The 16,241-nt window shown below is 41.6% G+C and overlaps 1 protein-coding gene across 1 annotated transcript; it reads left to right on the forward strand.

Moving 5' to 3' along the window:
• Positions 1–1,532: 1,532 nt before the first annotated feature.
• LOC106179417 (uncharacterized) lies at positions 1,533–16,241 on the forward strand. The gene is made up of 15 exons (XM_087011318.1): positions 1,533–1,807; positions 2,327–2,348; positions 6,169–6,662; positions 7,013–7,193; positions 7,693–7,859; positions 8,244–8,494; positions 8,919–9,337; positions 9,643–11,070; positions 11,314–11,496; positions 11,989–12,215; positions 12,562–12,712; positions 12,940–13,040; positions 13,365–14,258; positions 14,633–14,958; positions 15,480–16,241. The coding sequence occupies exons 1-15, from the start codon at positions 1,757–1,759 to the stop codon at positions 15,685–15,687; spliced, it is 5,103 nt and encodes a 1,700-aa protein (XP_086867444.1). The 5' UTR covers positions 1,533–1,756; the 3' UTR covers positions 15,688–16,241.

The following is a 16,241-nucleotide window of genomic DNA, read 5'->3' on the forward strand; positions in this document are numbered from 1 at the left end:
AACCTTAATAAACTAAAGTCTCTTTAAAAAGGAAAATCGACTTGTAAATGAAAATAAACATTAATTATCATCTGGTAAATTTAACAGTAAGTACCAATGCAATATGTTACAAGTAATCCTAATGGAACAATACTTGATCAAAACAAATTATTGCAAGGAGCATGCGGATGCGGCAATGATTGTTTCGCTGACAAACACAGATAGCGCCACATATCGATCGCATTGTGTCGCCTCGCAGAACTCCCTTGTCCAAACAAGTCGATGCCGTGTACCCTGCTAAATAGCACAACTTACTCGGATGTAATACCGCCGATTACATACTGAAAAGGTTAGGTTGGCTGTGCCAGGGCTTTGGATAAGAACGTCGATATCTGCGCTTTGCTTTTATCATCTTTTTCTCGGTGTCGCGCTCTGCTTTTGTTTGACTGTTAGCACGATAAATGTGGCTTGATATAATGGCGTTTGTTCTGCCACGCAGCATTGATCTGTACGTTTATTTTATTTGGCAGTTTTAGATAAGTGCAAAGTACGTTTCCGACCAATTCTCTTCCTTGTAAAAGGGCCAAAAAATAAAAATGCAAAGTATCGTTTGTCCTTTTTACAAGGTATGTTATGCTTTCATTGGGGTCAACACATCTTACGATATAATCCACGGAAATTAAGGATGGATGTTGAATCAAACGAGATTGAACATCTTGTTGCATACGTAACCTAAAATATTAAAACACAAATCGGTGTCTAAAAAGTTGTCTAAATTTAGATGTTGAAACACAAAGCAGGTTTGATTTTTGCCTTGACGACGCGCGGAAGGTTTTTTTTTTATCGGACAGGGTCAATATTCAATGGGAAAACGGCATATTTTACTGACTTTAAGCTCGGTTTATTTTACCGGCGGGGCGTTCCGCAAAACGTCGTTGATGTCAGCACCGACTATCAGTAAAAAGGTGATCACTGAAGCGCACTGGCACTGTTTCATTATATCGAACTTGCACCCTCTTCTACAGGCTCAAGCTTATACAATCGCCAGATCCAGACAAGCTGGCAAAAACAACAATGATAATAATAACATATTTATAGTCTAAAATCCATAAAATGTTCAGTAGATTTTACAACGTATAAAATTGATAAAAGTCTATAACTAAGAATGATTAGGAGTTAAGTGGTACATATAATAAAAATTTGACTATAGGAAAAGTAATTAAAAGTACCGTTCTGATCTCTCAATGGATTATATTTACTCGTCTGTCAAAAGTTTCCTCTTACCTGTATTTTAAAAACATTTTAATAAACTCTATCTAGCATCTCAAAAGTTTTTTTTTTGTCTGTCCTTATGTTATCTGTTTATTTACCTAAAACAAAGTTTAAGACCTTGCCTCAAATTTGACTCAAAGAACACGAGTTTTTAGCTCCCAGTCTTTTTATAAAATTAAAACAGATGAAGCTTTATTATAGTTAACCCGAAGATTGATTGCTACATTATCCGGTTGCGCCGCTTGTTTTCTGACGTGTAAAAGTACGTCAACCGCCATCTCTGCTGCTGCAGAGGGTATGACGGTGGATATCGAACCGAGTCGCTATTTGTTCATAAGACTTCATTGTTTGAATAATTAATGCGCCACACACGCCTTGCGTCTCTCATTTGAACACATGATTAAGCTATCTGTCACAAACACATATCTCTTTAAGCAGAACAGAGGCCGTGCGCTCTCCAGAAGCATGGTAGATTGAAGAAATACTGAAACAGCATTCGGATAAAATGAAGCCATCAACGCACTTTACACTGGTGGCGTCTTTCTTGGCGCTCCTGGTAAGTTTTGTTTGACTATTTTTTGTAGTGAATTTCTCTCCGCCGAGAGCAGATTTCTGTCAGTGTACGTGGAGTTTTTTTTGTATAGAATAAGTTGAAATGTAGCACATGGATGATTTTACGCAGTGAGTTAATTTAACATGAAATTTGAGTGTCACTTACATTGCGTCTTGTTCAAATAATCCATGAAAAACAACTTAAAGGGTTTACTAATGGAATTTACAAAACGTATATAACGAAAGGATGTAATGTTTGTACCTGAAGAAGCATTGAAATGTACAAAAATTAACGGTGAAAATTAACGATGAACAAATCATAACAGATTTGAACCCAAGAAAAACAGATCAGCAATCAAAATCAGATCAAAATCAGATCTTACGAAATTGTCAAATAAAATAAATTCTTTAAACATGTTTCTGTTGATTTTACGGCTATGATGATTGTGCTTTTTTCATTATACTTCATGTTGCCGAATTGAAAAGGAAAGCTTTTATCTAAATTGCATTTTATCTATTTCAGATCCTCATTTCACGAGCTCAAGGTAGGTTGCTCAGAATGAACCGATGTTAAAAGTTATTACCAGATAAATATATAAAATGCAATTGCCTGTTAGAACAGGATCATAAAGTTATATTATATTATATTGGCATTTACTAGTGGCTAAGTTGGGCATAACGTTTTAATGCTTATTCATAATGATAAAACATAGGGCCTATTCCCAGAGCTTTTAGATCGATCTATCCCCGCGGGGAGTCTCACTAGATTACTGTCAGCTAATCCGGCTTAAATGTCCGTCCCGCCTACTACAAGCTGTAAGGGGGTAATTAACTTTCGTGCCCGCTCGGCTGACAGCTATTTAGCGTGAACCCCCAGGGAGTTAGGTCGATCTAAAGTAGATCGATCTAATCTCTGGGAATGGGGTCATAGATGGGGTAAATATGCATTTATAAATTAATTCATTCGTTTATTGGTTTATCTTACTAGAATTTGTTACATCAACGAGCCCAGCTCAATTTAGGAAATATCTTGTCTCATTCGAACATCTTACTTGATTTCATACCGCGTTTCTATTTAGTTTAATAACTCCTGTCACTTCGACTTTTTAATGTTTACGTAAGTGCCTCATCTCAGAATTAGGCTTATCGTCCTAATGTGAACATTTTTAAAATAAAAGATATGCCATCACAAGAACATTACCGTCGAATCGAGAACTTAAACGCAGTGGGGATAGGTAGAGAAATAAAACACCGTTTTGCCTCCCTATAATGGGGAGGTTTGAACGCATTTTGAAAATTTTCTCTGCCTTCGAACTGATATAGCAGTTAGCAGCTACATGTAGAAGAGCCTCTGGTTGAAAGAACATTTCAACTGAGCTTATTAGACTATACGGGGGTCTGAGGGCGTGCCTCATTGGCATTGATTGTGATGAACGGTAGCTACTGTACCGTAATGTAACTGTTCATAGATGTTTAAGCTTGATGATATTGTTGATAAACACTACAATTATCATAAGTAATCAGTCGAGATCACTACAAACACCGACGTCACCTACCGGTGCTACTATTTAGTACTAGTCTTAACCACTTATTTTACGTTCGCGCCATGGTACCGCAGTTTGAGTCGTTAATTCGGCGTTCATGACCACAAATCCACAAGCTTCTCTTTATGTCTCCTTTTTAACCCAAGCGAAAGTATAAGTGAAGGATAAGCACAAATATGGTGTTCGAAATTTGGCCGGTAGAGGTTGCTTTTATTGAAAGGTCCCTCTAGTAAAAAAAATAGTGTTAGTTATTATTTAATAGCATTAGATAATATTGAATTAATTAAGTAATGTTATAGCAAATAAATATCAAAACAAATAGTGCACATATATTATTTTCATTTGTTGTGTTGTAAAGAGGCCAAAAATTAAAACCAGGAAAGAATGAAAAATTCAAAGCAAAATAACGTAAGCCGAAATAATGCAAGCCAAAATATATGCATATTAATATGCATATATGAATATATGTACAAACGGAAGCCAAGAAAGTTATTCGCCAATATTATAAAGCCGAAATGAAGCCATCGAGCACCAACAAAAAATTCTTCATATCCCGACCCATCAGTCAGCCAAACAACGGTGCATTCGTCACACATCTGCATAGAAATCTTGCCTTCCTAAACAAACACTGAACAGCATTTAATGGGAATATTCACAATTTATTACGTTACATGGTGCAAAACTGCCTCGGTCTGAAATTAAGATGACTAAAACTGTCAATTTTATACTAGGCCGATTTAACTTGCGTAGAATCATATGTTGGAAAAATCTAATTATCACAGTGTGTGGAACTTACTTGCATTTGGTTAATTTTTCTGTTAACATCCACATGGTTTCACATGCATTCAGAACTGTGGTGAACATTATGCTGCGTAATGCAGTGATCTTCTAGTTCCATGGTCTTTAAACTTGGGAAAGATGACCAGGCAGCGTCTGAAGTGGAATAGGAGTAGAAATATCAAAAGAAAAAAGAAAAATGCCGATTTAAAACCCATCATCAAGTTAGTTACATTATCAAAACAATTATAAATACAAATGTATTTTGAAAGTTACAAGAATGTCCGTTAGTGAATGAAGATCGAGTTACTTTGATATCACTGCCAATATACAGGGAATAGACGACTCAGTTAGATAAATTGTAGGCCAAATTGCTGACCAATGAAAAACATTATTTTTAATATCAACTGCGTTCAGTCTAATAAACGATTTGACCGCATAAATACCGTTGACATACCGAAGTAAGCTATTGTCACAATTGTGATTTGATGAGGATGCAAAGACACATTAGGCCAATAATGGGCCTTAGGCTTTCGTTGTGGAACTTAATGAAAAAGAAGTTAGTGGCCTTTAAGGTATTTTTTCTAAACACATCTTAGTCGGCTAAAATGGTATACACTAAACAGTTTTTTATATACTAAGCAGGTTAATTTTGGACTAAATTTTTTTTTGTGAAACGAGATTAGGGCTATTCAATAATTTCCTTAATTGCTGTTGACCGTCCACTGGTCAAAGGCATGGTTATCGACCGCCCTAAAACCTAACTCTCGCTTTGTCTCCGCCGCACCAACAGAATATCCGCAGTAGTCAGAAGTCCATTAAAATGTTACCAAGTATGGCACGTACAAATCGAATGCTGTCATTTAACGTGGTGTTAAGGATCGATACCGGCGGAAGATGCATATTTTCCTGAAATTAATCCCACTTAAAACGCGGTTCACTTCGCAGCTTGACATCGATACGTTTTAAACTGGTACAATAGTTCCAATTAGTTTCTGAACATTGGTTTCCTGTTGTTTCGACGAACCTGGCAACCGCGATTAATGGTAGTTCATGGAATACTGTATACCGCCATGCACCAAGTATTGAACTAGCGACAGTCAGACACGTTCACATCAGGACCAGAATGATCCTGAAATAGGCTAATTGACATCACCAACAGAAAAAATTAAATTACCATAACATAAGTCTTAGACATTTTTGGTGAAATAGAGTTGTCCACATAATTTGATTGTTTGACGACGCTTTTATATTTTCCATGGGTAAGGTTACTCCTGATGTGAACTGGACATTTGCCGCGTTATTTGACAGTCAAACTCCACTGACAAACAAAGTATGCATAATTCAGTGGCGTACATCAACGCCTTGTCATATACAAATTCGACTTCTAGGTTGGCAGTATTCTTCAACGTGAATCAATAATTTGAGAAACAATACAGGTGTCTAGTCGTTCCCGGTAACATGGCTTTATTTGAAGATTGGTATCTGGGGACAATTCATGGGATTTATCTTGTTATCAATCTCACTTTTTATTCAAAAAACCTTTACTAATACAGCGTAATGGAATCAATAGGATGCTAATTTTGTTATACACGCATTGTAACCACAAGTGGAATTAAGAGCAATAAATTTAATGTTTATTTTGCATCCGTAATTGCTTGATATCTATTGTATTGCCAGTAGCACTCTTCGTGTGTGTGGCTTCATGTTTCTATTTCTATGCTTTTTCTTTTACAGTGAAGTATTTAAATTGTGTAAGTGAAACATGCGTTAGTCATGTTACATGTCCATAACAAACAGTGCTGTATTTTGGTATGCAAATATATTGACCACGCCCCCTTTCAGATTAGCATCACAATGGTCCCATCTCCTGTATCTCTATCACATTATGAAAAATGATAAAAATAAAAATTGATATAACTTTTTAAATCTTATTTCAGAAATATACGACAAACGTTTTTGTTATCATATTAGATGTCCGTTAATATTTTGATTCAAAAATTGCTATTTAATTCTGTTACATTTTAAAAAAATGTACTTTCAGGAGGCTACGTCGGCTGCTACGAGGGTAGGACGGGCGGTGTCTCTGCCGGACGCTACAATACTTCGACCTTAGATCCTACCACGTGTCAAACCACGTGTGGCACTCAGCAGTTCTCCTACGCCCGCCTCTACAACGGGCGGTACTGTTTCTGCTCCAACGCCTTGCCCAGCGTCTTAGTGAATGACAGCCATTGCGATGACCCCTGCACCGGAGATGCCCTTAAGAAGTGTGGCGGGGACAGGCACGTCAGCGTCTACCACGTTGGTGCCGAGATCCAGGGTTTACGCGTCACTGCCGGGGTTTTTACCGCGGGTGTGGAAGGGGCCATAGAGGTCGCCGTCACCAAGGGCAGTAACGTGGTGTATGAGGTGGATTACGGGGACGGCACGGGGAGGACAGAGGCGAACGCTACCGATTTTGACAGGAAGACTTACGTCATGCCGGGACGTTACGCCGTTACTGTGTACGCCAGTAACGCCGATGGAACCTATGAGGTAAACATCAGCATGTTCAGTGTAAATCTACGTTTTAAACTTTATCCAGCCACACTAATTGATTGTCTTGATTTGTTTGGCTGGGTGTTATTCTATTGATAAACTAGAAAAGCACTCAGAGAATGCAAGCCTCCGCCAAGACGATTTATTTCTAACTACAGATCGTACTACTCCTTTCCAATTCCTTGGAAGAGAGTTCTGTATTGCAAAAAAGATCATTATATCAAACGACATAAAACCAAACCTTCCACGATAAGGTAAATGCATAGGCACCTCTTGCTATGTTTTTAAGTTGGTCCCAGCCATACGTGTTTTATCCTATGCTGATCAAGTATACCCTCTTCTTCCAGAACAAGTCCACTGCAGTGGCGGTGTCTGTGCACGAGCCTGTGCAGGGGGTACAGCTGGTCTGCCCCCTGCTGATTGGCGTCTTGCAGGAAGTCCGCTGTAACGGCACTGTCAACGCCGGCAGTGACATGAAGGTGACAGTGAAATATGGGGACATGCAGAACGAGACCTTTGCCATTGCTGGTAAGTTTTGCCATTGCTTGTGTGTTTTTAAAAAATGGGATGTAGGATTACGCAGTTAGGATGGATACACAATTGTGGCTTGCAAACATGGGTAATGTCACCGATTTGATTGATTTTTTTGTCGATTCTGCCTTGATTTTTGCTTATGTCTATGCCTTTTTGATTCATGTCTCAGATTTATAAGGTCGTGTTAAGTCGTATCGACGTCGCGTCGTTGGTCTGTTCAATTTTGAAAATCTCACTTGATGAAAAGATTTGTTATCCTCAAGTATAAGATATGTGACCAGTCTTTCGCCAGAGGAGGCAGAGTCTTGTTTTGCACCAAGAGGCTTTTCTGAGAGAATCAGAATTTGTGTTTGGTATTGTCAAGCATATTTACTTTAATATCCTTACATTTTGTACATTTTATTTTCAAGAGTATTGTCCATAACAACTTCAAATTAACATTGATATTCCCTCTTCGCCAACTCTACATTCATTCCTCCTCTTGTTGTTTCAGACGCGGGTCACAGTACTGTGGGACCCTCTATCCCCGAGCACGCGTCCACTGTAGACAGCACTAGCTCTAACGACGTCCATCTCATGCCTCAGTCCGAGGTAATGGACCCAGGCACCATTACAGCGTGGGAGTACTATGCGGACATTCCCGGGAATGTGGCTTTCTTGGTAAGAGTTCATTTGGTTTTTGAAATGGCTTTTATTTCAGTGACATGGCTGGACGTGCACTTGTCATCTGCATATTTGAGCGATGTCACCCAACCGACTGCTCTCTGCCGATTCTGTGTTGAATGAGATAAGCCAGTGGCTGATTTCTGTCGTTTTTGCCTAATTGTGTCATGTTTGTGCTACGTATAGTTTATCATTTCGATTTGTGCTTTCGTCACACCATGGCATACCAAATCATGCGTTGGGTAAAACAGCCATACTAATCTAGCAAACCGTCTGAACAATGCTTTTGTTTTAGACCCCGGAAGCCATAGACAAAACTACTAAAGTACTAGTACGAGACTTTAAGGAAAGGGGAGATCTAATAATATGCTTCTGTTTTAGATTTTCCGTCCCAAGTGTCCGACCGGAGAACAATACTGTCACGTGGAGAATATATGCAACAGCACGTGCACTTTGTCGCCTAGGCAACACAGCTGCTCTAACGGATTGTTTTCGTCAGTGCGGGGCAGTTGCGTTAACGCCACGGGCGGGGTTAGTACGGAGCCAGATCGATCGTCAGCCAGACCACCCGAGTATACCATAGTTGAGTCTATCAGTCACGTGATCGCAAGTCGTGGATATGGGGTTCTAAGGTAAATGGTCAATACTACTTCACTCAAAAGACCAACCTGCAGGGGACAATATTACAGGCCCGTGGCCAGGGGGGTTGGGGGGGGGGGTAAGAATGAGCTGCCCTCTTGTCGGGAAAAGGTCTCCATTGGGTGAAATTTGATCAAGCCCCCCCCCCCTTTTAAATGGCTGGCTCCGTTAATTTGATTGTGCGTCTTTTACACCATGCCGTTTTTGTATGTAATTGAAAACGTAAACAATAGCCTATGGCCTCTGTTCTGTCAGATCGGACAGGAAAAATGCTGCACTTGACGTTAAATTATTCGCTGTTGTTGTTGTTGTTGTTGTTTTTTCATCTTTAATAAATTGTTTTCATCATTACGTTACATTAAGATAAGCTGACTTTATAGTTAACCCACAAGTTGACAACTGGTGTTTTATTTGCAGTCCTAGCAGTGCAGTGGATGTGACGTATGGTGACGTCATTGGGTACCGCGGGATTGCGGGGCTCTTGGGAACACGTGTGACGTCAAGGGGAGAGCAACCAGACTTGAACTACACCGCCATCACCAACGCAGTCAAGGGGGACGTCCTCACGACCAGCAATTTTGCTGGATTGGTGCAGCACCGTCACCTCCTGCGCGTGGTGACGAGGCGCCCTTCAAACGTCCTGGTATTCCACAAGTACGCCAGCGAGGGCCAGTACCGGGCGGACTTCGCCGTAAGCAATGACAAGATAAACTCCACTGTGACCGTCTCGTCCCAGATCGAAGTGTGGCCGGCCATCAATCAGACGCTTCTTGATGAGCCACCGGCTTACGCTGAAATATCGAAACCCATTACCTTCACACTGTTGCCTCACACGGGTAGGTCCTAAGATGCAAGTGGAAGCTCCTCCCCCCCCCCCTCCGCAAATTGTTATTTATCTGATTCAATTCATGTGATTACTCTTTGTGATAAAGGTACCGTTTTATGTGTGAATGATTATGCTTCTAACATGTTTCCTGTTCTTTTTATGTTGATAATGATTTTCGTATACCACGATAGTCAATTTTAGTATTGCAGTGAACTATATAAAATACTTGGCAAGTGGAAAGCATGGCAATATAAGGCCTATTCTTTTACAATTAAAAAATACCATATTTGATTTACACATGGTTCGACTCTTCAGGCCGTAACTTGACGTATGAGTGGACGTTCAGTGATGGTACCGCTGTGTCCACCACCATCCCCAGTGTCACCCACACCTACACCAGCATCGGGCCTCACAACATCAGCGTCCGCGTTTTTAACGGCCTCTTCGAAAACAGCACCTCGTCCGCCCTGGTCATCCAAGAACCCTTGCAAGGGGTGGACATCATCACTGACCACGCTCAACTTAACACTCTTCACAACATCACTCTGAACGTGACCGGCGGGACAGAATACTCGTGCGACGTGGACTTTGGAGACGACACCTCGGTAGTGACGGTTCCAGTCTCCCAGCTGGTTGTGATGGTCCAGGTGGGGCACGTGTACACCATAGGCGGGATTCACACGATCATCGTGTCTTGCTACAACATGATCAGCCGGGTTAACGCCACCCATGATATCCCCCTGGGGGTGCCAATCACAGGACTGCGATTCCTCAAGGAGTCCGCCATAGTCGGCGTTCCGTACGAGATCACGTTTGCCATAGACACGGGTTCTAATGTCACTTTCGAACTGTTCTTTGCCGGGACACCTATCACTAGCGTGAGATTCAACCCCAACACTATGACTGGTGATTGGGGTGCAGGGTTGTACACTAGCGCCTCCCCCTCTGTCAATGAGCTCACTTTACGGGCTATCAACACGGTTGGCACGGAGGAGATATCCGTCAATTTCACCACGGAAGAGGCGATCCCGCGGCCTACGCTGTCCGTGGATCACACGATGTTCCAGGTGGGCGGTACGGCCACTTTCAAGCTGATGATTACAGCGGGTACCAGCGTATCTATCGTGTGGGACTACGGAGATGGCAGCAGAGAGACATATTCCATACCGGTCACGTCTGCCTGGGTGCAACAGGTGCCAGGCCTGTCAATCACGCGAAACCACACCTACACCGCAGGAGGCACGCCCACCGCTACGATCATAGTGGCTAATGCATACAGCAACCACACGTTCACACAGCAGATAGACGTCATAACACCAATTTCCAATTTGAGCCTTGCAAGCAACAGTCCCGTTGCTTACATACCACCAGGAACTGCCTCTATCATGGTCCTACAAGGGGGCGGAGCACCCGTTGCCGGGGCAACCATCAAGATTGACTGGGGTGATGGAACGGCTGTGGAATTCAAAGACCTGGATGTCGGTTTCAACTACTATCACGAATACGAAGCCAAAGGCACCTATCGGGTCACCGCCAATGTTTCCAACCCGATTAGCTTCATGTGGCTTGAAACTGGTTTCCTGGTGGCGGAACCGGTCACCGACCTCCGACTGAGCACCGTGCCCCCTCATGTCCCGGTCGGACAGCCGTGTGTGCTGGTCTTGACCATGTACCAGGGAGAGAACGTCACGTTCTACGTGGACTTTGGTGATAGTTCCGGACTTGTAACCAAAACAAGAGAAGGTAGGTTTGATAACCTTCAAGTTACCAGTGAAGTCGTGGTGAGAAATACGTCGGATTTTTATCATTCTTACAGTTAATTGCACGATTAAAGGTATGTATTTAAATATCGCCTGGGTATTCAAACATTTTGTATATTTCGGTAGCTGAAATAATAAAAAGGTAGGTCTGTTATCCATTTGGAAATCATTCTGTTATCCTTAGATTGTTTTCGAATATTACCACCTTTAATATCCGTTTATTTAGGCACTACCCCGTTGGACGAGGACACAGTCACTCACACGTACTCTACCACAGGGAACTATACAATCACCGTGATAGCCAGCAATATGATGGGGAACACTACCAAAACGTACGTGATAGCGGTCCAGAACCCTGTGCAAAACGTCACCTTTGACGTCAGTTCAGATGCCCCCAGGCTAGGCATTGGTAAGTTACAATGTGGTATTGCAAAATAAAAAGTAACAGTTGCAAAAAAAAAATTGATTTCTTTTGTGATAAATAATTGTGTAATTAATTTGTGAAACGTCTGTCGTCTATTGCGACGTTACTATGCCGGTGTGAAAGGGATGATAGCCCTTGGAATGGAAATACGCGGTCCCATATTATAAGTACAGGGTGGGGTTAGCCAGAGTATTGGGGTGAGTGTATGGGACGAATGTCACCTGTACAAGGAATTGGGGACGGACTACAGTTCTTAGTGGACTACCATTCCAGTTACTACCCTTAAGCGATATCTATAAGATCGGCACAGAAGGCCAAATTTACTTGTATTCTTATTGAAGCATTGATACGGCACCTCAACATATGCAGTACTGTGAAAAGAAGTGTTTTGTACAAAACCCGTTTCTGAAAATTATAAAACGCTTCAAAGTATCATACTGGGCAAACACTGATAAATAGCATCATATTGTATTTTAGGCGCAGTACAAATAACCATAGATTTCACTACGAGTCCACCAAGCCATGACATTCCCAGTGAGGCGGCTATTTCCGTGGAATGGGAAGCCGGGCAAATTGACAGCCTCCCCTTTGACTGTGCGGCTAACTGCCAAAGGGTACTGTCACACACCTTTAACGTACCTGGCGTCCACACCAGTAATGTCACCATCTATAATCTCGCCTCCACGGTCACCTACACTGTTGATGTAAGTTTATTTGGGATCCTAGCAGTTTCATAATAAAAGACTGAGTACGGTTTGTTCAATATGAGTATGGTTTGTTCTATTCAGCCCATACCTTTGGCTTTACCTATTGCTGATTACTAGATAATAATACTTTGGGAGTTGGAAAAACGATAGATACAAAGCGGATCAATACTTAGGAACACACTCTTTCAAAACGAAATTCCCAGTTGTAGATAGCCGTAGTACAAAACATTCTAGATATTTATCATTGATTGACTGTACACATTTCAATTTTAATTGTTTAAACAAATCACGCACACGTTATTTTATTTGACTACAAAAACAACATTTATTTGTTCTCTTTCAGACAAGCGTGTATGAAACCATCACGTCTATCGGGGCAACGGCAATGTACCAGCCTCTGATCCCGATAGGTGGCCCTGATATCGTTGGAATCGGACCAAATCGGGTCGCATTTCCTTTGAACCGACCAGTCAAATTCCACGTCAATACCTCAGGTAATCCTTTTCATTACAAGGCAAAACAGACGAGAACATGCCTCGTGTAGTTTGTAAAAGTACGGTGTGAATTACAAGTGACGAGTTTGAAATTAATTATTTAGTAGCGTTGTTTGGTAGCGGTGCACCAAATTTTCTTCTCTCTCTCTCTCTTCGTTAATTTTGTATTTAAATATTCATTTACCACGTCATATTTAATACATTGTCTAGTCTATTTCTATCCACAGGTACTGTAAAAGATTATGAACTCACGGCCTATAATGAGAATCTCAACGTTGTCTTGCACTGTATTCATACGTCATGGCCCCTGACGACACTGTTTGATACGGTAAGACGGTTCACGGCACAGGTTTATGTCATAATATCAACTTTCATTTATGTCAATCAACTCTGCTAACATTTTATTTACAGAAGCTGGTCCATATGAGGTTCGCTTGGTAATGTCTAAAGGGTAAAAACAACAAATAAAGCATTTTACTTAGTCTTAAACAAACGGAACACGGAGGTGATACTTTGTATTTAGATGATTTGTTATGGAATGCCTTACTTTGTCATGTGCTTATATGTTTAAAGTTTTTGATCGAGGGATGTTTTTATTTCTTATTATTCATTTTTTTTTTTAATTATGAGCTATCATTAACTATTTTTGTAGGCCAATAACTATACGGTGAATATAACGGCACGAAATCCGTTTTCTTCTGAGAGCGTCGTTCTGAACATCTATTTGGGGGAGCCAGTGGATATCCTCGAGATCAAAGAGAACGGCACAACGGTCACAGGCCCCGGGGAAAACAAGACATTTTTGGTCGTCTTCAACTCTACCGGCTCCGACTCCTGTGTGTACGTAGCTTTCGACAACGTCCCGTATGGCGTGTACGGATGGCGCGACGCCTGCTACAAGAACTATGCGTCGTCCGTGCCATATCTGGGTGTCATTCCCGTAGGTGTCCTGTCTATCACTACTGTGTTTCCTGACATAGGGGACCACCAGATGAGCGTCCGAGGTTTCAATCCTTTCACTGACACCACCGTCAACTTGAGTTTTCCCATCTCCAATGTGCAGTGCCAGAAGCCCCAAGTTTCCATAGACCAACAGAAGGAGTTGTTCTATGACCCGCGAGTCGTGCACATGAAGGACAGCTTTCAACTAACCGGGATCACGGTGATTAAATGTCAAGTTACTCTACTTAACGACAAACAATGGACGCTTGAAGAGGTGAACGGCACAACCGGTGACACCATCAGAACCATTGACATATCCTCGATTCCCTCGGCCATGAGTGAGGAGATCGTCCTTCCGAAGAGATATCTTCCCTATGGGGTCTACAAGTTTACCTTCACGGTTCAGATGCGGCGGGACCAGTTCCCAGAGGGAGACATATTTGAGAGATCTACTGCGACGTACGTGCGCGTGTCCGAGTCCCCTCTTGTGGTGGTTGTATTGGACGGGGGTCTTACTAAAGTAAAGCGCGGACACGGTAGGAATATCACGTTATCTCCGGGAGTGTACTCAAAGGACCCGGATTTAGACCCGACCGCTGACCAGGTGCGTATGCCATGTTACAGCCTGTTCTTTTGAAGATGCATTCACAATGCAGTTGTGATGGCTTAACTTGGTGGCGCCTTGAATTCAAACCATAAGAAGCCAATCGAGTCCTAGATCCATCTTACATATTTGGCACTTTAAAGTAAAGGTTGAGTCAGAATGTATACAAAGAGCTATGTCAAAATATACGAATATGTTGAATACCAGTTTTGCCTAAATATGAGTAAGGGTTCAAAATAAAAAATAATAATAAAGCAATCGTGCTTTAAACGGGGTTTTAAAACACCCTGTTTAAAGGAAATATTGACGCAAACCATTTAAAGGCACGTGTCAGTAGTGAATTACAATTACATGATGTCGGGTTCTCATTGCAGGGACTGACCCAGTTCGAATACTTCTGCAGGCAGGTAGGGGAAGAGTTCGTACTAACCTCGCCCACAGGCGTGATTCCCTGGGACATATCCCGAGCCAACCCTAGCTCCCCCTTCACCTCGCCCCCTGCTCCGAACCAGGGCGGCTGTTTTGGTAACGGACCCGGTGCACTGTACATCACTTCTGGCGAGCTCAGCTTCAGCACGGGTACCATGCTAGAGAACATCACCTACGAGTTCATCGTCATCGTGGCGAAAGGTGACAGGAAGGGGTACGCCTCTCTGCTGGTTGAACTTGTAAGCGGAGACCCACCAGAGTTAACCATGAGGTACGATAGCAAGAAAACCATGCAGTAGGCCTACCGCAAAAATTATTGTAACACTTGCTTTTCAGATCGGTGGCAATTGTCTTTTTTTATTTAAGAGAACAAAAAAGAAAAAATGAGACACGGGAGTCAAACATAAACATTTGTTCAGCTTACCTGAGCACAAAATTTACTGTCACATGGCATTGTCCAGCGGCATTTGGTCTGGATTATAGAGCCAATGCGGACAGCATCTTCATCTTCATCTTCGTCTCAAGGTTAACATACATATCGATAAGCTTCAACGTTTTAGAGGTCTGAAAATAAAGAAGTATTGAACCTGAACCTAAGAGTCACTGGTTGTGGCGTACATTAGTAATTTTTTCTTTACTTTTTTGTGTGTTCAGTCCAGGTTGCCGTATTTCACGGTCTCCTAAATATTTTGAGGCAAAACAGTCAAATATAACTCATTTCGAAAGTTTACAGACAATTTTTATAAAACTCCACCATAGTCCAATACTGCAAGTGACATAATTTTGTTTTAGATGTGGTTTCGGCGTTTTCTGTGTTCCAACCGAAGGCGGCCAAAAGATCCGGCGATCGTCCAGGATAGCGCTGATCAGTGACTGCCTAGCGGGCTGTGACGCGAAAGATATGAACTACACGTGGTCCTTACAGGTGCAAAGTCAAGAGGGGGTCTACGTCACGTGGCACGAGATACGGCACATAGACAAATATATCGACGGTAAGTAAAGAAATTGTTTAACGTATTCCCCAGAAATGTGTTGTTTTTTTAATATCAGAAAAATTGGTTGATACCGAACTTTTTTTAGTTGATATAGATTGCGGAATTATTTTGAATGACCATATTATTCAATCTTGATTTAACCTCCCCTTAACGAAAACCTTTAAACTAAAACATGTTGTGTGTAGCATGGTTGTAATAGCAGTATTTAATACATAACTATGTATAAAGATGTAGAATGTAGAATACACTTAAGGTATGCTCATAATCGGGGATGAATTGAACCGGGAATAGACCAAATTGCGTCATGTGGCGTCACGAGACGTCCAGAGTATAAATTTCACATATCTCAATCTGGCTACACCAACACCACATATATAACGAGTACAAATAGGTATTTGACGCACTTGATTATTTCCGGACTAAGATAATCCTTTTAGCCAACATATCTGGGGTCGGTTTCACAACTGTAAGGGCGAACATTTAGTGTTATTTATCAAGAGATAAAAAATTAATAAAGCAAAATTGATACCAAATTTCGAATGTCTTTGTGAAACAGGGC

The sequence above is a fragment of the Lingula anatina genome, chromosome 4, assembly GCF_051362555.1.
Source record: "Lingula anatina isolate TDL-2025a chromosome 4, LinAna3.0, whole genome shotgun sequence".
NCBI classification, from domain to species: Eukaryota; Metazoa; Brachiopoda; class Lingulata; order Lingulida; family Lingulidae; genus Lingula; species Lingula anatina.

What these genes read in the sequence shown, in the direction of transcription:
- LOC106179417 (XM_087011318.1), top strand. Translation starts at nt 1,757, where the DNA reads ATGAAGCCATCAACGCACTTTACACTGGTGGCGTCTTTCTTGGCGCTC. An exon ending in ACGCCGATGGAACCTATGAG is followed by an intron (nt 6,663 to 7,012) that starts GTAAACATCAGC and finishes CTCTTCTTCCAG; the next exon opens with AACAAGTCCACTGCAGTGGC. An exon ending in TGACGACACTGTTTGATACG is followed by an intron (nt 13,041 to 13,364) that starts GTAAGACGGTTC and finishes CTATTTTTGTAG; the next exon opens with GCCAATAACTATACGGTGAA.